Raw genomic sequence first — 24240 nt, forward strand, 5'->3', positions numbered from 1 at the left:
CACATCTACCAAAAAGTGATATGTCGATTACATATGGGAGATGGAATTTCAGAATTTTTTGCAAGCACTATTGGTGTCAAACAAGGATGCCCACTTTCCCCAACCCTCTTTGGGCTACTCATTGATGAATTGGAATGCATGGTTCTTGACTTTATGCAGCAAGAAGGCATAGAAGAGGTTAAGATTGGAAATGCGGTGATCATGCTTTTGCTTTATGCCGATGATGTAGTGCTCTTGGCACATACCTTAGAAGATGCACAAAAGCTTATGAGTGTCTTGGAACGCTTTTGCCTACATAGCGGGCTGATCGTGAATGGATCCAAAACCAAGGTTATGCTTGTAAAGACCCTCAATGATGAAAATCCATGCATTGTATATAACAATGAGAAACTTGAAGTGGTAGATCACTTCAAGTACCTTAGCCTTGAGGTTCCATCCAATCATAAATGGAAGGATTGTGCAATGCGTCGCTTGGAAGCCGGAAAGAGGGCCTATTATGCATTTGAGAACATGTGCAATGCAGGAGAGATCAAGTGTTGGGCTCTCAAAAAGTACCTCTTTGACAAATTGGTGACACCGGTGCTTCTTTATGGAGTGGAGGTGTGGGGTGGAAGCATTGGGAAGTCTACTTGGAAAGAGTTTGAGAATGTCCAAAAGCGTTTTCTCACCAACTTTCTCCAAGTCAAGACACAAACACCCTACATGCTCTTACTTCTTGAGTCCGGATTGCTTCCCATTGAGGTCTTGGGCATGCAAAGGGTTGTGGAGTACATGCGTAAGACACAACGTAGCCCTTTGCATCGACTTCCTAGAATCGCATATGAAGCAAGTCAAATGGTTCAAAAGACATGCAAGAGCAAAATACTAAGTTCGGGGTGGATGCTTGATATCAAGAAATGGTTTGGAAGATGGGATGCATGTCACTTGGTCAAGGATGCGTCGATCGACTCCCAAGTTAATGAGGCCTTCTTACAACACCAATGTATCACGGCTTGGGAGAAATCCGGAGGTTCTCGCTTCAACCATTACACCACACACATTGCCCCAAACTACAAATCTCTCTTCTTCTCGGAACGAGGTAACCGAACCCATTCCTACATCCTTGAGCCCATCCCGTTGAGTGCGATCCGCACCATTGCCTCCATTCGTCTTAGCTCCCATTCTCTACGCTGCGAGACACGACGTTGGGGCACTGGCGAGGAGTGTCATCGACTTTGCACCTTATGCCCTCGTCAAGTGCGAGAGAGTGAGTATCACACACTACTTGAGTGCTCAGCTTTTGACCACATTAGGTACTCTTTCCCCCATATATTCAGCCATGATCTCTCCCTACATACCTTCCTCTCCCAACCACGATGTGGACTCTCTATTGCGACGCTCATTTCAGCCATTTTTGAGCATCGAGAGTCACTTATGAACTCCACTCACACCACGTGACATGTTCATTTGGTCCCATAGGTCATATTTGACCTCCCAGGACGATAATAGAACTATCTATCTATCTATCTATCTCTCTCTCTCTCATCTCCTCTTTGAAAGTGTATGATGAAAAATAAAATCTAGTTGACTAATATAATTCGTCAAAAAGCCACATACAATAGTTCAAATCCATCCAGCTGTAGCATACGATGAGTAGAATTAGATTCAATTTTCATTCAAAATTTAACCATAATGTTGTAGATTCTACACATGCTTTAAATTTACCAAAAATATCTACTTTCCATTATAACTCCATACAGAATGATCATTGTATATCTCTCATAAAACTCCATACAACATGATTAGTGTATATCTCTCATAACACTTGGGAACTTTTCCTCTTTCCATTAAAACTCCATAGCAAAATCTTTGTACAAGACCATTGCATATCTCCAATCAAAATGCAAGAAGTTTGCCTGGTACCAATCACCGCTAAATCCTCATACTCGGAACCTTTGCTAGAATTTTGTAGCCTGACTTGAGACTCGTAATGGATCATGGGTACCAAATCTCGTCCGAAGATGCCCCCCTCCTTGGGGATAAGATAAATCAAACCGTCATGCATGCTATCTTGCATCTTTGCAATGTGCAAAATGTGTTGGTATGCACTACATAAGTCTTGACCAAGAACCTCCCGTTACTCCAAGAATGGGAGTCAAACCATCCTCCTTTAGACATCTACCATGGGGCAGTGCCGGGAAAGCCTCCTGAAGCTCCTCTAGTTGGAGTGGGCTCCCAAGTCTTTGGTGCATCTCCTCACTGACTAAGCAAGGAATCTATGCCCACACCTACTCTCTGCATGTATCACGGCGCTCTCATTGTGGCTTAGCTGAAAGTAACTCATGGTAAAAGTCAATCGCAATTGCACATATATCATCCGACATTATGGTAAGAGACCTATATGGTCTCTTCAACTGGCAAACACTGGTGTGCGCATGACGAGGCCCCACCATCTCAAATAACTCACAAGTAGCTTTTGTCTCCCACCTAAGCCCACAAACTTTAATATATATTGTACTGTGTGTGTGTGTGTGTGTGGAAGTGTATGATGAAAAATAAAATATAGTTTACTAACATAATTCGTCAAAAAGCCACATACATTAGTTCAAATCCATCCAATTGCAGCTTACAATGAGTAGAATTAGATTCAATTTGCATTCAAAATTTAGCATAATTCTACACATGCTTTGAGTTAACCAAAAAGATCTACTTTCCATTATAACTCCATACAACATGATCAGTGTATATCTCTCACAAAAGTTGGGAATTTCTCCTCTTTCCATCAAAAGTCCATAGCAAAATCTTTGTACAAGACCATTGCATATCTCCAATCGAAATGCAAGATGTTTGCCTGGTATGAATCGCCTGGTATCATGGTAAAAGTCAGTCGCAATTGCACATATATCATCCGACATTATGGTAAGAGATCCATATGGTCTCTCAACTGGCAAACACTGGTGTGCGCATGACGAGGCCCCACCATCTCAAATAATTCACAAGTAGCTTTTGTCTCCCACCTAAGCCCACAAACTTTAGTCTAGTTGTGTGTGTGTGTGTGTGTGTGATGAATAAAATCTAGTTGACTAACATAATTCGTCAAAAAGCCACATACAATAGTTCAAATCCATCCAATTGTAGCATACAATGAGTAGAATTAGATTCAATTTGCATTCAAAATTTAACCATAATTCTACACATGCATTGAGTTAACCAAAAAGATCTACTTTCCATTATAACTCCATACAACATGATCAATGTATATCTCTCACAAAAGTTGGGAATTTCTCCTCTTTCCATCAAAAGTCCATAGCAAAATCTTTGTACAAGACCATTGCATATCTCCAATCAAAATGCAAGAAGTTTGCATGGTATCAATCACCTAACAATTCATAAAACATAAAAGTTTTATTGATCCTTTAAAGAAAAATTTCCTTTATTTTGATTTGTGAAATTTTATGAAATCGTTAAAAACCATGCAATCATTACTATCTAATTTGTTTCTGTCTTGAGAAGGATCAAAATTGAAAGTTGATAAGGCCTCGGAGATGAGCAAGAGCAATCGCCTCCCAAAAGGTGAAAATGTTGTCAAGGATAATACGCTCCTCGACAAAACTCGTTTGTGTCTCATGAATGGAACTCTCAAGTAGCAACTAAATCCTCGAGCTCGAAATCTTTGATAGAATTTTGTAGGCTGACTTGAGACTGTTAATGCTCGTCAAAAGATCCCCCCCTCCTTGGGGATAAGATAAATCAAACCCTCACTCATGCTATCTTGCATCTCCGCAATGTGCAAAATGTGTTGGTATGCACTACATAGGTCTTGACCAAGAGCCTCCCATTACTCCAAGAATGGGAGTCAAACCATCCTCCTTTAGACATCTACCATGGGGCAATGCCCTGAGAGCCTCCTGAAGCTCCTCTACATACAATAGTTTAAATCTGTCCAATTGAAGCGGCAGAGGCAAAGGTGGGGTGAGAGTAGAGGTTGAAGGAGGTGAGAGAGGAGGGCATGGCAAAAGCAAATGCTTTTGCCTGAGTACAACAATGATTTTCATCCTTAGCAAAGTGGACACGAGGGTACATGCAACACCTCTTGATTGGTTTGAGGTTGAATTTCTCCATATTAGGAGCCTGTTATTACATGCAATTCATTTGATTCGTAAGTAATAATAACTTACACCATCATTAAATTGTTTTGGAAGAAAAAACTCTCTATCACTATCGGACTTAGAGATAGCATTTTCTATAAGTGCTCACATCAGGTACTAGAAAGCCCTTTCAATATCTATTAGGTGTTTTGAGTTGGATACATCTGAAGTTCACTGATAAAACATATTATCCAGTAAATCTCTTAATGGTCAGTTCATCGATATATCTTTCACCAAATCTACCGGCTAATCAAATCACTAGTAAAAAGACAACAATGACCTAGTGTCATGAATGTATGTCAGATCAAGTGCTTGGTGCAATTGCACTATTCGAATATTCAAGAGGGGTAATGAATGAGCTCTTTTCCAGACCCATAGGGGCCACATCATTTCAAATTACTATGTTGCCAAGTTAGAAGGACCAACAATGCACACACTTATGAAGCCTGCTGTTCAGAACAACACACTGATACATCATACCTTGCAAATCCCACTGGCATTACAAGGTTAACACCATTACTGCTATGTTGAATTCACTCTTCATAAGCAATCAAGATTCAAACACTTGCAAAAGAAACATACAACAGAATCATCATAATGCTAATATCATTATTGCTATGTTGAATTCTATATGATGCTCCTCGAAAGCAATCAAGTTTTGGACACTTGTGAAAGAAACATGCAACAGAATCATTACAATGCTGATATCATTATTGCTATGTTGAATTCTATATAATGGTCGTGGTGGTAAGAAATCAGGATTCGAGCACTTGCAAAAGCAATATACAGAGGAAACCCATTTAAAATAAGAGGATCAGCAATCCTCTCATTATAGCTACATGAATCCTAGAAAAGGCCACATCCAAACATGAAGGAAAAAATCTAGGGGTAAGTTAATCATCTAGAAGACACAATAACAATCACCTTCATCATGTTATGTTTGAATGTATAAGACATCACCCATAATGTTTTCCAAAAATACTGCATTTGACAATGTCTGCATATGTGTCAGCATATACGTGTCTGATAGCCACCCTTACCCTCGGACGACTATACACTCTTCAATATTATATGGCAATAAAAATTCGCCAGCTCGCATGCCAGACCAAATGTAAAATTTGTGTTTCACCAATGGGCCTGTAGAGAGGATGATTTGCAGAGTTTGGAATGAAGATGGCGGAAGACCAATAGTAGACACAATTTCAAAACACATTGCTGAGTGGAGAAGTTGCATGGCTAAATCTGTGTACAAAAAAGATCTCCAAATTCCTCTTTCAATAATGGAAGCACCAGTCAATATTGGGAAGGCATAGAAAATGGAGTATATAAAGAGAGGGCCAACATACTCAAAACAAGGCATAAGAGTAATCATGTACCGTTACAAAGTTTCCCATACATCGTAATGTACTTAGAATGGAATATTTGAGGTAATCCAGGTCTACTAAAGGAGAGTACTCCTATGACCTTCGCTACTTCCTCTATCGGGATGATGGCCACAGTCTTCATTACAGACCCTCGACCTCCTTGAATCATCCCTATGATCCTTGAGCTTTTATCCACCACTGGTCCTCCCGAGAAACCCATGTCAGCCCTAGCGCTCACCGTAGTAGCCACTCACATAAGGACTCTACTCTCCCACCATTTATCATATTTTGGAGGCCGTGTTAGGCTGTTCCAAGAACACCTGAAATTTTTAACCAAAAAAAACAGCAATATAAACACAACATTTCCAAGGAGAACTTTAGAAGTTCAATCATACTTTAAAGACAACACACCTATGGTCACGCACTTCATGGTCCAAATTGGCTCGCCGGTTGGTATTGCTGCAATTGGAAGGGAATCCAAGGAGCTTGGCATGCAATTATGGACTTGTTTCATTCGTAAGATGGCAATGACATTGTGAAGATCAAATATAGTGAGGTGAGTATGATAGTACTACTAAAGATTACCATTTTAATATGTAGGAAATCTTGTTAAATGGAGTCTTTTTTGTTTTTAACCGATCAGCTTATTCAGCATATTGGGTGAGACTAAAGTTTCATCTTGGGTGAGAGAAATAGAGGAGACTCTATACTGGAACTCTTTTGTAGGACATGTGCCATTTGTAAGCTCTTTGAGTGGTAGTGGAAGCTCTCATGCCTTAAACCATTTTCACGATTGGGTCATGGGTGAAGGATTTTTTGCGTGGACCTACGCACTTCCAGGGTGGGTAGAGTAGTTTCTGATGACTTCTCATACTCCGGCACTGGGTGGTCTTATGGGCAATTTTATGTAGTCACATGTGCACATGATAAAGAAGTTTTAGTTCAACTCCCTGACATGACACCGATCAATGTGGAATGTGAAGATTGTGTACTCGTGTCCTAGTGATAAATTGCATTTATCCTTACATGTGACTACATAAAATTTTCCATAAAAACACCCAGTGCCCAGAGTATAAGAAGTCATCAGAGACTACTTTACCCACTCTGAAGTGGCTAGGTCCAAACAAAAAATCCCTCACACCCATGACCCAATCGTGATAATGGTCTAAAGCATGAGAGCTTCCACTACCACTCGAAGAGCTTACAAATGGCGCACGTCCTATAAAAGAGTCCATGTATAAAGTCTCTTCTACTTCTCTCACCCAAGATGAAACTTTAGTCTCACCCAATATGTTAAATCGGCTGATCGGCTGAAAACAAAAAAGACTCCATTTAACAAGCTTTCTTACACATTAAAAACGTCATCTCTAGTAGTACCATCATACTCACCTCATTATATTTCATCTTCACAATGTCCTGTTTCTTCAACAATTTATCGACCTAAACATTGAAGAAACATATATTAGTATATCCTTCTAACGCTTCACAAAAAATATTCATTAAACGTAGTTCCACGTCAATGCGAAGCCTTCTTTACACAAGCTACAATGACGCAAGTCGAATGGGAAAATTCATTGGCTCTACAAAATGTTAGTGCCAAAGCCATGGGCAACCAAACAAGGCCATCACAATGCTGACAGAGGTACTGCATGCATATCATTATGAAATTTGAGATCGATTTACAAATGCATAAAATGACATTTTCCGGAAGAATCTAAACAATGCATCACTTTGCAGAGTGCATCAACGCAAATTATCATTGGCAACACCTCCTCTATGACTACCTTATTCTCCTTTAAGATACCTGTCAAAACATGCGCTCATGTTCAATTGAAAGCTAGCCTACTTGCTTCGAGCATGTGGTTCTTATCAAACATGAAAGAACCATAGATAATCTCCAATAATCCTCTACATGGACTATGCTTGTATAGTTTTGGTTGCATGTAAGCTGAAACTGTCCATGTAAGAGTGAGGTTCAACATGACCAACCCAGATATAACTCCATCAACTTTATTTGTCAACCATCAACAATTTGAAATGAAACTAGATGAACTCTTGCACATGAAAACTTTTTAAAGACGCCATTCAACTAGACATGGTCCAAAAGCAAACAACTTAATCCGCCTAACAAGCTAGCACCCTTAGAATGAGACAAAAAGTTGCTCACAAACTGCATAATGCAGGCTTACATCAGATTTTTCTCCCGTCTCTTTTACACTCAGAACATGGGGATGATCTTGAAAAGTTACTTTTCTTCACAATGCTACTAAGGTAAACAAGAGCTGACGCTGAGTCATTTAAAGCATGTGGATTCAGAGAAGGGTCCACATTTAGACGCCTTGGAGCACCTTGCATGTGGGCAGATGTGGTGGGCAAAGGAGCACATTGACTTTCTGTTTTCTCTTGAAAAGACAACGAGCAGTATTTTGATGAAATACTTTTCGTTGTGGATAAAGGAGAAAATGAAGCTCGAGTGTGTTCATCTCACCAAATCATGAAGACAGATGGAAATTTTGAATCATGCATGAAATACCAAAGACAATGTTGATAATGGTAGCGCAAACTCAGAAAAGTCAGTCCAAAAGATGCAGGAAAGCAACAGAAAGCTTAAACGGAGGGCAAAAGCAGAGAAGTCCGATACTACAAATCAGTGGATCCATTTTTACTGCAACCAGTATAGGGTCAGACTGATTATCCTGCAAGCTCAAAATTGAGAGTTTATTGCCACCTTAGTTAAAAATAAATCGGGCAGCTTTAACTTCTATGGTGGCCCCAATAGGTTCAATGCCTTCCTGTCTGGAATCATTCTGAAGTTCTACTAGATAAAACAAAGCTCGAGAGTACATTGATGGCAAGCACTTTCCTGTACATTATCTCAACTGGCCACACCCCCCTCTTTCCCCTCGCCTAAGGCTGCCATATCTTCCCCCACGTTCATCCCTCTGCCTGTCCTCTTGCTCCCGCCAGCTCATGAGATTCAAAGAGCTCCAAGTGTGACCTTCTCATTGAGAGCCACCTCCACAAGATCAACCTTGACTTAGCAGTCTGCCCCTCCCAACCCTCTTCTCGATTATCCCTCTCGTAAATTTTGGACTAGACTGTTACTCCAATGGGCAGCTTTCATTCACTCATCAATCTCCAATGAGGAATAAGCTTGCACACGTATCGACATAGATGTGTTTTCATATATTATGTGAATGCAACAACACGTTTCCCATTCCGTAATGTGATCAAGCTAGTTTTTTGTTTTTGCAACAAAAAGATCCTTCCATTAGTTAAGAAAACTGCCCCTACGACAGAGGGCTCCATCAAAATGTGGGGAGACTTTCCCAATGAAACGATAAGATATGTACAATGACGGATAAATCAGGATATGGGAGGAGAAAACAACCACACTCGTGGGCGGTAATGCCATCTAGGCGCCCCATGAACCTGTCAAAGGTGTAGCGGAAAGAAGGTGAATCGGATGAGGAACTTGTCTTGTGATCAAGACACCTCTCTGTGACGGGCAGCCAATAGATCTCGAATGTATCGTGATGGATCTCCTCGCCGTGCAAGCACAAGCGCGTACCGCCCACCGAACGGGCACTGGATCTCGCCGGGGATGCACAACCGCTATGGAGAGGTGGGAATAGGCCAGAAAGAGAAGCGCTAGGGCGAGAGAGAGAGAGAGAGAGAGAGAGAGAGAGAGAGAGAGCAAGCAGAGGTCGCCACCTACAGAAAACGCTAGAGAGAGAATGTACAAAAAGCCTAGAGAGAGAGTGCTTGCTAGAAACTGCAAACGCTAGAGAGAGAAAACGCTTGTAATCTGCATTCAACAACTTGTCAAAAGTACGAGAGGAGGGGGGGGCGGGGGGGGCTGCTTATAAAGGGCAAACTCTAGTTTGCCCTACGCAGCCAGAAAACCCCACGATTCTGGAAAATGGCTAGAATGGCTAATAAACATGTAAACTCAATAAAAGTGACCTGGAACACGTATTTAGTGGCCTAAGTGCAGATAACTCGAGACTCTGACCCCGGGAAATCCTAGGAACAGTGGTCCCGCCTCATGCTAGCCTATCAGGTGAGCAATATAATGATGTGCACCACTGAGAATAGGTATGTCTACCTCAAGTACGGCCAGGCACAGCCACAAAACAGCCCTCACTCCTTAATCTGCTTTTGGGAGATATCGGAGCTACCACCGGACAGGAAGATGAACTCTAACACCCCCTCTCAGCTCCTGGACGTGGAAGGAGTCCAAGGGAGCTGGCATGAGAGGATAGTGTCGCATGTGGAAGAGGTTTGGTGAAGATGTCAGTAGGGTTATCTGAAGTCGGGATGTACTCTAGTCAGATAGAGCCATCCTGTGTCTTCTCACGAACAAAATGGTACTGTATCTCTATATGCTTGGTCCGGGCATGAAACACCGGATTCCTTGCAATGGCAATACAACTTTGGTTGTCTAAGTACATAATGGTCGTCTACTGCGGAAAGCCCATCTCCAAAAGTAGCATCCAAATCCACATTGACTCACATGTAGCACTACAAACAGCATTGTACTCTGCCTTTGTGGAAGACAAGGCAACTGTTGATTGTTTCTTGTTGCTCCATGAAACTGCTCATGAGCCAAAGGAAAAGGTAAAACCTGTGGCCGTCTGGATCACCTCCCCAATCTGAATCACTTTATCCTCGTAGAATGACCTGGGGATCCGAACCTCCAGCTGCATAGTGAATGCTAAATGACTTGGTCGCCTTCAAATACTGCAGGACCCTGATGGCCTACTGCACGTGTGACTTGGCGGGTTTCTACATAAAAAAACAGAGTAGACTCACCGGGAAACTGACATCAAATCGGGTGTTGAGTACCAAAATGAGAGAACCAACCAGTTTCTGATACTCTATTGCATCTGTTAAAAGAGAAAGATCAAACTACGACAACTTATGATTGGGATCCATGGAAGTAGAGATAAATTTGCACTCGGTTATACCGAATGCTTCCAATAATTCTTGGATGTACTGCTCCTGAGAAAGGAAGATACCCCCCTCTGTCTGCCTAACCTCCAATCCAAGAAAATGATGAAGCAAGCCAAGATCTGTCATCTCAAACTCCTCAGACAAGGTTTCCATAATATTGCGGATATGCTCAACATGGACCTGTAATCACAAGCTCATCGACGAAGAGGATAACAAGTGTCACTAACCCTCCCTCACGAAAAATGTACAAACTTGGATCAGCAGAAGATCTCTGGAAGGAGTGTCGTAGGAAAGAGGAATCAATCTTCTCGTACCACGCTCTAGGCGATTGCTTGAGGCCATAGAGGGCTTTGAGCAACCTACAAACCATGTCTGCAAATTCTGGATCCTGGAACCCTGAAGGTTGCTCCACATAAACCTCCTCTAGATCCATTGAGGAATGACGAAACCACATCCATCTGAAAAACCGGCCACACGTGAAGGGCAGCAAGGGCAAAGACACTCCGGATGGTCACCATCCGTGCGGGCAGTGCGAAGGTCTCCTCGTAGTCTACACCGGGTTTCTGCAAGTCTCGTCTTGTGCTTGTCCAATAGAACCATCAGCTTTGTACTTGGTCTTGTAGACCCACTTGACCTTGATCACTTCCGCTTGGCAGGCCGTGGAACCAACACCCATGTGTTGTTCTTCTTGATGGAATCAATCTCTTTTTGCATGGCCAATTTCCTCTAAGGGTGAAAGTCTCCTCAACTGTAAGAGGAACTCTGTCCTGGATCACTGAAGATATCAATGCATAGTTCACATGTAGTAACGGGACATCTACCTCGGCAAGTCGAAAGTCGAGGTGAGAGTCGTGAGGTACCAGCTTCACGCCAATCGGGTGGAAATCTGAGGTTGCTGAATCTCGCAAGGTCTCCAATAACCACTTCGGCAACTTGTCATACTTGCTCCCCTCGGGGGGAGCCACTGGCAAATCTGTCTCTACATTGGCATTGTGATGAGATCCACTGTCAACTGCTTCTTCGGAAATGGGTGCATCCTCCTCCGTGGCCTGAGGGACAAGGGTAGGAGAAGAGGGCTCATCATAGGGCAAGTCAAAATCTGGGTCTTCAAGAATCAGAAAATCATGAGTCGTCGTGGAAGGCTTGGGAGCGGGGCCCCCCTCTGAAGATAAGGTCTCGTTGAAGACAACATCACGGCTTAAGACAATCTCCTTCTTCTTTGGATCATAAAGTCAATATCCCACTGAAAGAGAGTTGTAGCCGAGAAAGATCATTCTGCGGGTCTTGGGGTCAGACTTCCCCTTTGCTCCTTCGGTACATGGACATAGGCATCGCTCCCAAAAATTCTGAAATGGGAGACGTCGAGCTTCTTACCAAAATAGGCTTCAAATGGTGTCATCTTTGGAACTAAAGAGATCGGAGATCTGTTGATGGTGTGGACAGCCATTGCAACTGCCTCAGCCCACAAGGACTTAGGTAAAATTCGATGCTCAACTCTGCTACTGGCCAACTCTGCTGCTGTCTTGTTCTTCCGCTCCACAACTCCATTCTCTGAAGGTGTATTGGTATTCGCAAGCTCTCGCTTGATACCATGGTCCGTACAAAATTGAATGAAACCATTGGAGATAAACTCCCCACCTTTATCCGATTTAATGGTCTTCAATACATGATTGCTTTCCTTCTCCACAAGAGTACGCCAATTCTTGAAGAGGCCAAAAGCCTCGTGCTTATGCTGTAGAAAATATGCCCAAGTAAAGCGGCTAAATTCATCCACCAATAACATGTGAAGTAAACAGCCTTGCGGAGGAAGGGGTCTGCATAGGTCCACAAAGGTCGGTGTGAACCAACTCGAGCACGGCAATGGCTCTGTGTAGAAAGCCTCGGGATGGATTCTCGATGTTGTTTCCCATGAATGCAGGCAATGCATTTCCCATGCTTACTCCCAACATCTGGTAAGCCTTGAAGCGCTTGTTCTCGAAAAGCAAGTCGAAGGGCATCATTGTTCAAATGGCCAAACCTGTATTGCCATACTAGGCAGCGTGCAGTTGAACAGGCTTTTATTGCTTCTCAAAGAAAGGGTGGTAACAGTAATGCAGCCACTTCTTATGGTTCTGCTGCGAGTGGCAAAAATTCTGTTCCTAATGCTTCTGGTGGCAGCACTTCGTCTGGCAATTCTGGTGATAAGGGCAAAAAGAAGATGCGTTGCCATTATTGTAAAGCCAATGATCACTTGATCAAGTCGTGTCCTAAGTTGAAGGCCAAAGAGGCTAAGAAGAAAGAGGGTGGTTCCACTGCAAATGCTGGTTCCACTACAAATGCAGCCATTGTTGAGTCTTCTGTGAAAGGAGATTGTGATGCTGATGTTGATGCAGAATGGGCTTTTAGCGCAGAGTGCACTTACAATCCTGCTGTCCATGATGCATGCTTGTCAGTTGCTGCAGATTCACATGTATGGTATTTCGACAGTGGTGCTACAAAGCACATTACCTCACATCGTGAATTGTTTACCTCTCTCGAGTCTGTCCCTCATGGGAATTCAGTCACTTGTGCCAACAACGCCTCTTATCCAGTTCAAGGAGTTGGAAAGATTGTGCTCACTGCTGCTAATGGCAGTTCCTTCACACTTGTTGATGCACTTTATGTACCTGGGATCAAGAAGAATCTCTTATCTGTATCCGCACTTGCTAGACTTGGACTTGTAGTCAAATTTGTGGATGACAGATGTACAGTTCATGATCTCAGTTTTGGTGATGAAATTGTTGCATCTGGGCTCTTGTGCCGTGGGCTGTATAAGCTCACTTTGTATGACAAGTGTGGACAAAATTTTGCAAATGCTGTTGTAGATTCAAGGGCTATTTCAAATGCAAAACTTTGGCATGCACGTTTTGGTCATCTGAATTTTGTCAGTTTGCTGCGTTTGCAGAAATCTGATATGGTTGCTTCTTTGCCGCCTCTTGAAGCACCTGTCAAACATGTTTGTAAAGGCTATATTCTGGGTAAAATGCAGCGTTCTAAGTTTCCAAAGGATGGTTCAGTTAGGGCCACATGCAGGTTGCAGCTTGTGCATAGTGATGTTTGTGGGCCCATGCAAACTCCGTCCTTGGGCAATTACCTGTACTTCGTGACTTTCATTGATGATTACTCCAGGCATGCATGGGTATTTCCGCTTAAAGCGAAGTCCGAAGTTTTTATGTGCTTCAAACAATTTTTGGCTATGGCTGAAAATGTCTCAAAATGTACTATGGGCACCCTCCGTTCCGATCGAGGGGGGGAGTATATGTCTCATGAATTTAATGCATTTCTGGCTAGTCGTGGGATAAAACACCAATGTACAGTGCCTTATACACCTCAACAAAATGGTGTTGCTGAGAGGAAAAACATGTCACTAACGGAAATGGCACGATGTATGGTCAAAAGTCAAGCTTTGCCGCATTCTTTTTGGCTTGAGGCCATCATGTGTGCCACTTATGTACTTAACAGGTGTCCTACGAAAGCTTTGCAGTCTATTACTCCATATGAAGCATGGCATGATAGAAAACCTTCTATTGAGCACATGCGTGTTTTTGGCTGTTTGGCATATGCTTTGGTGCCACAAGTGCAGCGCAGAAAATTGGATGATAAGGCTGTCAAATGTATTTTTGTTGGTTATAGTGCTGAAAGCAAAGGTTACAGGTTGTATCATCCGCAAACAAAACGTATTCTGGTTTCACGGGATGTAGTGTTTGTGGAAGACTCTGTTCAGCCCTTGCTGTCATGTACTAGAGACAGTAATGTAAGCTCACAGGACATTTATGACACTTTGTTGCCTCTTTTCAGTGGTGGAAATACGAATGTAAGTTCCAATGAGGCAAATGTACAGCCTATTACTGATGCAGATGTACATGATGTACTTGATGAGGAAAGGGCTGAAAATGAGCAGGCTAGAGGTATGCCAAAATGGCTGGTGCACACTTTGCGTGACAGTAAATTGGATGCACCTTTATCTAGTCGTACTCGTTCAGGCTCTCGCCATGCATCTTATGCATCAGATTGTTATGCTTTGGCTGTGTCTAGTTTACATGATGTTGAGGAGCCTCTGTCTTTTGATGAAGCACAGAATTCAGAAAATTGGATTGCTGCCATGAAATCAGAATATGATGCACTTATAGAGAATGACACATGGACTTTATGTGATTTGCCTCCTGGCAAAAAGGCCATTGGTACGAAGTGGGTTTACAAGTTGAAACGCAAGCCGGATGGTGAGATCGATCGCCATAAGGCTCGACTTGTTGCAAAGGGTTATGCACAACAAAAAGGCATAGATTATGAAGAGACTTTTGCTCCCACTTGTCGTATGACTACTGTGCGTTTTCTATGTGCATTGGCAACTCATTTTGGTTGGGATGTACATCAATCAGACATTGTTACTGCTTTCTTGAATGGTGACATATTTGAGGAAGTTTATGTAACGCAGCCTCGCGGTTTTGTCATAAAAGGACAAGAGGACAAAGTGTGCAAATGTAAGAAGGCTTTGTATGGGTTGAAGCAATCTTCTCGTGCTTGGTATGAGAAAGCTGACACTCATTTGGTTAAACGAGGCTTTCGTAACAGTCCAACAGAAAGCACATTGTATGTAAAGCGTGAGGATGATGTATTTCTCATTGTGGTTCTTTATGTTGATGATTTGCTGATCACTGGACCAAATGAGAGACATATTGCTGAATTTAAGGCTGATTTGAATGCTACTTTCAAGATGAAAGATTTGGGGCTGTTGCATCATTACTTGGGTATACAGTTTAAGCAGTGTGATGGTGGTATTGCCTTGTGTCAGAAAAGTTACATAGAGACATTGCTATGTAAGTTTGGACTTGAGGATTGCAAACCTATTGCCACTCCCATGGAAACAGGTTTGAAGTTGAGTCTACATGATGCTGGCGATCCTGCTGATGTCGCTCTTTACCAAACTGCTGTTGGCTGCCTCATTTATGTATGCAACACGAGGCCAGATATTCAGTTTGCAGTCTCGCAGGTCAGCAGATTTATGCATAGCCCAAGGTCTAAGCATTGGCAGGCTGTCAAGAGGATTTTCCGCTACCTTAGTGGCACTTTACATCTTGGCTTGTTTTATCCCAAGGGGGGATCATTGCCGCCAGACTTACATGCTTTTTCGGACTCAGATTGGGCTGGTTGTTTTGACACGCGAGTGTCCACAAGTGGTTTTTGTTTCATGCTTGGCAGTTCATGTATATCATGGTTGAGCAAGAAGCAACCTACTGTGGCCACTTCGAGTTGTGAGGCTGAGTACAAGGCAGTCTTCACAGCTACGGTTGAGTGTGTATGGCTCAGATGCCTTATGGCTGACTTGGGTGTTGGACAGGACACTGCCAACACTATCTACACTGACAGTCAGAGCGCATTGGCAATTGCGAGGAACCCAGTTTTTCATGCTCGCACAAAGCACATTGAGGTGCATTACCACTATGTCAGGGAGAGGCTCTCAGCAGGAGAGATCAGCTTGGCTTATGTGCCAACACAGGACAACCTTGCAGATCTTTTCACAAAGGCATTGTCTCGTGAGAAGCTTGGAGCTTTCCGCAAAGCTTTGGGCTTACTCCCCTTTGTGGACTGATCCTGTCCTCAGGGCATGGCACTTCCCTTTACTCATGTGCCAGCTCTCGTTCACCGCATCACTCCAGGGGGGATTTGTTACCATATACATGTGGTAGTGATGTGTGTGAACACACTAGGACCGCCGGGGCATTTTTTCCCTCTTTAGGAGGTTTTTTCCCCCGTGCATTGTATATACGCCCATCACTCTAGGGCTAACTATCTTTCCATTGCACACTAAGTAACATACTCTCTATTGTGTGCCTTGAGCTTCCTTCGTCTTCTCCAAGCTGTGTGTGTTTCTCTGCAACCCTAATTCCAACAGCGACATGTCGACTCCGAAGCAGAAGGGACAACAACAGCATTTCCAGAAGGGGGCCACTACGTCTTCGGCGACTACAGCCACTTCCACTTCTGCGCCTACGTCAGCATCTGCCAACGCTACATCCAAAAATTATGCCCTCACACAGTTTGCTGAGAAGAAGAAGTTGGATTTACACAACTATTCTGTGTGGAGGACACGCATCCGCACACTCATTGCCTACCATCGACTCTGGGAATGGTTGAATGATTTCACCCATTCGGCTACACAGCCTTCCCTTCCCACCGCCACTCAAGCCCAGATCGACGAGTGGGTGGATCGGGACATACGAGTCTTCACCTTTCTTATGATGAACCTCTCGGACCCCATCACGAAGGAATTTTCCAAAGAGGAGCATGCACATCCATTGTGGAGACAGATTCTTGACCAGTTTGAGGAGACCTCGTTTGCTAGACAGATCACACTTGAACGGGAGTTGTACAACCTCCAGTTCAAGGATTTCAACTCACTCAATGGGTTGACCCGCCGCATTCGGGAACTCTGGGACGACCTTGTCTCTGCTGGAGGCAACATCACCTTGGCACGCATGACTGGCCTCTTACTATTCAAGCTTCCCCCACGCTTTGATCCTTACTTTCAGAGTTTGCTCACATCTGGACGTACCTCTTTTTCCACCTAGGACGAGATTCTCCCTTCGCTTAGACAGATCGAGGGGCACTCCGCATTCAGAGCCGGAGGTGCTATTGATGCAAAAGGAGCTTTGATAGCTCAAGGAGGCAACAAGAGAGGTAAAGGTAAGAAGAAGAAGAAAAACAAGGACATCAAATGTTACCACTGCCACAAGAAAGGGCACAGAGAATCAGAATGCAAAAAGAAGAAGCGAGACGAGGCCAACAGGGAGAAACAGATAGCCTCGACTATAGTTGTAGCCTCTCATGAGACGGCGCGGATCGCTCTTGTCGCGACGATGGACCACGCTCTTGCTACATCGCAGCCAGGTACTTGGGTTTTGTTGACAATGGAGCCACCACTCACATGACTCCCCAACAGTCTTGGTTTAGCTCTCTCAGGAAGACTCATGGGCAGACCGTCACTATGGGTGACAACCATGAGATTCCAATGTCTGGCATAGGCCAGATTACCCTCTTTCCTTCTACCTCAGACCCGAAGTTCAGCTCAGTGGAGGCGCTTTACCTTCCGGACATGGCCTTCAACCTCCTCTCTGTGTCGAGTTTGGACTCTCAAGGAGCTGACACACACTTAGGGAGTGGCACACTTAGGGAGTGGCACAGTCACCATTTCTGATTCTACGACAGGTACTATCCTTGCACGCGGTGAGTGCGATGGTTCCTTATACCGCCTCACTACTCTTCTGTCTCGGACCACGGAGTCTTCTTCTTTATGTCATGCACGATTTAAACATCTATGTTATCAGCAGCTTCAGCAGGCTGCTAGGACCTCTATGGTGGAGGGTTTACAAGTGATACGCTTCTCATCAAGCATATGCGAGGCTTGCAAGATGGACAAGCAACAGAGGGTTGCCTTTCCGAAGCAGGCATTCAACAGAGCTTTGGCACCACTTGCACTGGTTCACATTGATCTATGTGGCCCGATGAGCACTCCTTCATTTTTTGGCTCACAATTTTTGCTTGTGCTTGTGGATGATTTCAGCAGGTACACTTGGGCTTCATTCCTAAAGCTCAAGTCGGAGGCTTTCAGTTTCATTCGAAATTGGAAGACAATGGTTGAAAAGGAGAAGGACTTGCACGTCAAATGTATTCGCTCAGACAGAGGGGGTGAGTTCACCTCGAAGGACTTTGCCCAGTGGTGCAAGTCGGAGGGCATCAAGCGCCAGCTAACTACTCCTTACACTCCTTCCCAGAACGGAGTTGTTGAGCGGAAGAATTGACTATCATGGGGATGGCTCGTGCGATGCTTGCGCATGCTTTTTTGCCCCGGGTTTACTAGGACAGACGTGCAACGCGGCGGTTTACATCCAAAACCGTTCTCCTACCCATTGCTTTGCAGGACATTACTCGTTATCAGGCTTACTACGAGCGCAAGCCCTCGGTCTCACACTTTCGAGTTTTTGGGTGTCCGGCCTTTGTCCATGAAATATAGCGTCTGACCATGAGTTTTAATGCTTTACAAATGTTGTTGTGGCACATACCGCAGGCTGTGCAGGTTCAGAGGGGGTGGATGTCGTGCCATAGCACGTACATAGTGTGAAATAAAAACATTCGCCTCACTCTTTTTCTCGATGTATGCAAATAAAATCAATCATGTATATATTGTGATATATGTTGAAGCGGCTACTGCGGTCGCTATAATGTACATACCTATCCGGGGAGTCGTGGCCCTGGATGTGACGCATTTGCGTGCTTTTCCACTTGATAAGATGCTTAATTTGGTTTGACAATGTACATAGTCCAAGTGTTTCATGGTGGCACACTCACCTATAAAGAGTGATGCGGGCAAAAACTGCCAAAAATAGCAGGTAACAAATACCATTGCAAAATTGCATGGAAAGTGACCCAAAATGGTATCTTGATGAAAAATGATGCTTTTTTTTTTTTTTCAAGAAAAAGATCCTTCTATTAGTTAATGAAAACTGCCCATAGGGCTACATCCACCTCTGCAAGAGAGGGCTACAACACGCATGATGGGGAGACTCTCCCAATGAAAAAACAGCATATATACAATGGGGCTAAATCAAGAAATGGGAGGAGGGAAGAGCCACACAGGTGGACAGTAGTGCCATCTAAGCACCCCCTGGACCATGGTGTAGAAAGGCCCAGGGCGCCAGAGTCGAAGGAAAGCCTCGCGGCGCTCCCACATGCGGTCGGAGCTGCCCTGTAGTCCCTCAAGCTGTCCTCTGAGAGTATGGATCAGCTCTAGCCAAAAGTCACGAACAGTCTCTGCTGGTGGCACAGGGCGAGCCTCAAAGATGCAGAAACAACGGGCCCGCCAGATGAACCAAAGAGCTAGGTCGCTGATGAGCTCCCAGCACTCCTCTCTCTCATTGCACCACTCCTGTGGAGTAAGGTCTGTAGCAGGCTGGAGTGCAGGTCGCCCCCCCTGTATCACTATCATCCTGCTGGTGAAAGATAGCTCAAACTGTAGTGCCGGGCCCGTGAGGGTGGACCAAGCCGCTGCCCCCCAAGTGTACTGTCGAGCCGCGGAGAGGGCAGGCATCAGCCGAAGAACTCGTAGCCACACCTGCCGGGCCGAAGGACAGTCCCAAAGACAGTGTCGCTGACTCTCCACCAACTGGTCACAGGCTGTACATGCGGCCGAGAGACCACTATGCACAAGCCAGCTCCCTACTGCTGTGGCTCTGTGTGCAACCAACCACTGGAACAAAGTGACGCGCCTCGGCTGTCTGGAGTCCCACAGCCTCTGCCAAAAAGCTGCCAAGAACTCAACTGTGAGACCCTCCTCCTGCCAATGACGTGTTGTAGCGGGGCGGGCCTCTCTCTGCGCTACAAGTATATGACGTCCAAGCCGAACAGTGTACTGGAAGAAAGGGACTCCTGGGCGGTCTGCAGAAGAGAAGGGGTCCCTCCATAGCCACTCACCAGGATCCCACTGTACTCGTGCCAGTGGACAACACTCCCAAGCCCATAGCCTCCAGTGTCCTGTCTCGAGAGCTGCTGGGTCAGGGTCTATGACGCAAGTCCTCCCACAGATGCCCACAACTCGGATCCTCTGGAAACAGCACTCTGCTACCTGCGGGGCCTCTACTGTAACTCGCTGTAAACGTCCCCCACCCTGTAGCTCAAAGAACAGGGCTGGGACAGTCTCTGAACAAGTCCTGACTGAGATGAGAACCTCCAGTCGTGTGAAGGCTCCCATCCATCGGGGTGCTACTGGCTCGAGAGGCGTGAGCCACTCAGCTGGAACTGACTCTGAGATGTCCTGACACATGCTCTGAACCCCTCTCATGCCCTGTAGCTGGACACCCTGCACCTCCTCTGACAAACCTGTGAACTCTAGCCAGTCACCTAGAGAGCGCGTTGGACCTGCTGCCATGGGACCCCATGAAACATGAGGCCTACTCCCAACCAAGTGGCCTCTCTGAGTGCTAACCATGGGGTTCCAGACGAGGGGTTGTCGTAGGCGCTCCTCCGTGCATGTCGGTTGTCTCTACTCTAGGCCACGCCGTAAGAGCTCCCAAGAGCAAAGCAAACTCACAGCGAATCGGTCCTCCAGTCTCCTGCTCAAACCAACTCGGCGTAACTCTGTAAAGATCCATCTCGTCGAAGGTTGCCAAGGGCCTCCTGACTGAGGCACCCTGGCACGAAGCCTCTGCAGCAAGAACTCTTTCCAGGGCTCCTCGCCTGGAAGAAGTCCTCTGACGACGAACTTCCCAAGAAGGGCTCTGCTCTGCTGTGCTGGATCAATGATCCCAAGCCCTCCCTGAGAACAAGGAAGTGTGATGACCGACCAAGCCACCTTGGCTCGGGCAACCTGAGTGTCGCGACCTGACCAAAGGAAGTTCCTGATCAGCCTCTCTACCTGGCTGATACAAGAACTTGAGAAGATCCAGCAAGAAGTGATGTACCACATAGTTGCCAACAACACCTGGTTGGCAACTACTACTCTACCAGCCAGCGAAAGTCGTGCTGAACTCCAGTGTAACAGCTTTCTCCTGATGTACAGGAGAAGAGGAGCAATCTGCTGCTCGGGGGACAAATCCAAACCAACCTGACAACCCAAGTATCGAACTGCAGTCCCTGGGGGAATCCACCTGAAACCCTCTCCTGGCATCCACTCTGGCACAGGAGCACTGCCAACCGAGAAAGCCGCTGTCTTTCTCCAGTTGATCAATGCGCCCGATGCACAGCAGAAGGTCTCAAGAGCCTGCCCACACCTGTGTAAATTGGCCTCCTAGCCCTCTAAGTACAAGGCTGAGTCGTCGGCAAACTCAGTGTCCAGAAGCTCATCTCCCCGTATCGGGAGTGCTAAGCCCCTCAAACCAACCTGTTGTGACACCAAAAATCTGCTCATCGTCTCCGCATAGAACAGAAAGAGAAAGGAGGCAAGAGGACAACCCTGTCTGACCGATCGTGTGAGCATGAAGCGCTCACCTCTACCTCCTGCCAAAAGCACCTGACTGTGAGCCTGTCTGTACAAAGCTGACACCCCTCTGATCCAAGCATTTGAAAAGCCCATCCTGCGAAGCGTGCCCTCTAGAAAGTCCCAGTCAACTCTGTCGTATGCCTTCTCAAAATCGAGAAGAAGAATCACAAGGTCCTCCCCACGGAGACGTGCCAGGGCAGAAGCCTCCCAGAAAGTGAAGATGTTGTCAAGGATACTGCGTTCCTTGACAAAACCTGTCTGAGTCCCATGTATAAGGCTCTCCAAAAGTGGCTGAATCCTCAAACTCAGAGCCTTGGCAAGAATTTTGTAGGCTGAGTTGAGGATGGTGATGGGGCGCCACTTTCGAATCTCATCCAAGGAGCCACCCTCCTTTGGAATGAGGTAAATCAGGCCCTCACTCATGCTATCCGGCATCACTCCTGTGTGCAGAATGTACTGAAAGGCACTACAAAGATCTGGGCCAAGCAAGTCCCAGTACTCCAAGAAGAAGCTGGGAGTCAGCCCATCCTCACCTGGACAGCTACCACGAGGAAGGGCCCTAAGAGCCGTATGCAGCTCCTCAAGCTGAAGAGGTATCTCCAGCCTCTGGCGCATCTCCTCAGTCACAAGACAAGGCATCTGCGCCCAAACCTGCTCCCTGTATGCATCCTGTCTCTCTGACTGGGGCTCAGCCGTCAGTAGCTCACGGTAAAAGTCAGTAGCAACTGCACGCATATCCTCAGACTCACAAGCAACCGACCCATCGGGTCTCCTCAGCTGAGTGACCTTGGCATGCGAGTGCCGAGGTCCTACTGTCTCAAAAAAGGCACCTGTCACTCTGTCACCTACCTGAGTCCACTGAGATGCCTGTCGGTGAAAGGCAAACTCTCCTCTGTAGTGAAGCAATGCCTCGTCTGAGACACTGCTCCTCCTCTCTCGTTGCGGCCCGTCGAGCCAAAGACTCCTGGAGAAAAAAGTGGCTAAGCTGAGCTAGGCCTAAGGCCACTCTGTCTGCCGGTAGAGCCTGGCTGTCCATGCCCTCTGTCCAAAGAGCCTCTACCCTCTCTCTGAGTGCTGTGTCCAACAAGACCCGCTCTGGGATGCGAAGCATCGTGCTCCCACTCCTCTGTCTGTCTGCCACTGTGAGGATCACTGGTGCATGGTCCGAGAAGGATGTCCCTGCTAGGATGCCCACTGATCCCCCCAAGTCACTGAAGTGGTCACTAGTGTAGAAGCGATCTATCCGCGATAGATTCACTCCTCCCACTCTGCGGTCTGATCTAGAGAAGGCAAGACTCTCTGGAGGCCTCACAAAGCCAGAATGCTGCCATGTATCCGAGACCCTCAAGGTCATACACAACCTCTCCCAAGCTGCTAACTCGACTCCATGTACAATAGCATGGCTGCCTCCGATCCTGTCAGAAGGGTCCTCCAACATGTTGAAGTCCCCTCCTACACACCAATGGTCAACCTGTGGCAAAGACTCAACAATCTGTGACCAAAACTCTGCACGAGCACTCGCCACATTGGGCGCATAGATGTTCGGGAAGCCCACAAGGCCACCCTGAATCTGCAAAGTAATCCACTGAGCCCTGCCTGGCACAATAATCCCTCTACCCACAATGGCCTGCTACAATGAGTCCGCAATAGTCATACATACCCCACCCTGGATGCCTCCAGGTCCAAAAGTAGCTGACCAAAAGGTATCATAACGTCCACGCAAAATCTGACCACAGCGCCGAATGCGGCTCTCAGACAAATGGTGCTCCTGGAGCGTGGGTTCTTAAGTTCATGAGGAACTTGGGGTCTTGTGGGTCTTGGGTTCTTGAGGTTCTTGAGTTCTTGAGGTTCCTGAGGTTCTTCTTTCGCTTGCAATCTGTGTTAGAGAAAGATCTTCTCTTATCCAAGCTCTTCTCTTTCCCGCAGGTGCACCCCTTGACAGCCTTGCGCTCACACCAAGGTTGCTTTTTCCCACCTCACGTCGATTGGCCGGCCGCTAAGTGCACGTTCCGCTCTCAATGAGTGAAAAGAGAAACAAGGGGAGGCTGGACAAGTCCTTCTTTCTTGGGTTTCTTGTCACCCTTCAAAAACACGATTACGAATCGACACGCCCAAGTGGACTTGGGTTACGTTCGACTGCAACAAGCAAAAAAAATTATGTGGTTCTTTCCTTGAGTGATACAGAACACTGCCAAAGCTCTGATACCAATGTTAAGTGCTGCGGAAGTGAATGTTGAACTTTGCTCAAGATGAGTGCTCCGAACTGTGCTCAAGGATTCCTTTTTCTTACAGAAGGGAGATCCTTCCGTTCCTTTAGTGAGAGAGTGCAATGATCACAAACAAAGTGGTAAACACTGTGAATAAAGGTGCTGAGACTGAGAGATAGAGAAGAATACGACACCAGAATGTTGTCAAACCCTCCTCCGAAGGCCCCACTCTCTATGGTGAGAGCGGTCTACCATTGATTGCACAAATCTCTACAATGCAATGGACTTGCCGATGGTGTCGACGATGAGACGGGCTGAAATCTGCAAATCTTTTATCTGCTGAATTTTGCCTCTATGTTGATGACAATGTCAATGGCGACGATGCAACGACAACGAGCTGAAAATGCAGATGCTGAAATTTGCATTCTGGGCTGAATTTGCAAACTACGCTGGATCTGATCGTGCGACGAGGATCTGCGACGGGAAGGTAAGATCTGCGAGGTTTGGGGGTTGTTTTGCTGGATCTGACTACTGAAAACTGAAAACGCTGTTGCTAATTTGAATCTTGTCGCGATGAATCTGCAAAACGCTAGGAG

At 45.7% G+C, this 24240-nt stretch overlaps 1 protein-coding gene across 1 annotated transcript; it reads right to left on the reverse strand.

The window, feature by feature from the left end:
- Positions 1-5368: 5368 nt before the first annotated feature.
- LOC147429104 (uncharacterized) lies at positions 5369-12444 on the reverse strand. Its single transcript, XM_086494981.1, has 11 exons — positions 12296-12444; positions 11822-12207; positions 11120-11609; positions 10815-10905; positions 10462-10627; positions 10307-10380; positions 10138-10194; positions 6881-6931; positions 6518-6831; positions 5903-5950; positions 5369-5811 (listed from the first exon to the last, which is right to left on the reverse strand). Exons 1-11 carry the CDS (start codon positions 12442-12444, stop codon positions 5742-5744), a joined length of 1896 nt encoding a protein of 631 aa, XP_086351107.1. The 3' UTR covers positions 5369-5741.
- Positions 12445-24240: the final 11796 nt, after the last annotated feature.

The sequence above is a fragment of the Adiantum capillus-veneris genome, chromosome 22 (genome assembly GCF_014529385.1).
Source record: "Adiantum capillus-veneris isolate H3 chromosome 22, ASM1452938v2, whole genome shotgun sequence".
Classification (NCBI taxonomy): Eukaryota; Viridiplantae; Streptophyta; class Polypodiopsida; order Polypodiales; family Pteridaceae; genus Adiantum; species Adiantum capillus-veneris.

What these genes read in the sequence shown, in the direction of transcription:
- LOC147429104 (XM_086494981.1), bottom strand. Translation starts at nt 12,444, where the DNA reads ATGCCCTTCGACTTGCTTTTCGAGAACAAGCGCTTCAAGGCTTACCAG. An exon ending in ATCCAGAATTTGCAGACATG is followed by an intron (nt 10,628 to 10,814) that starts GTTTGTAGGTTG and finishes TTGTGATTACAG; the next exon opens with GTCCATGTTGAGCATATCCG. An exon ending in TGAAGATGAAATATAATGAG is followed by an intron (nt 6,832 to 6,880) that starts GTGAGTATGATG and finishes TGTGTAAGAAAG; the next exon opens with CTTGTTAAATGGAGTCTTTT.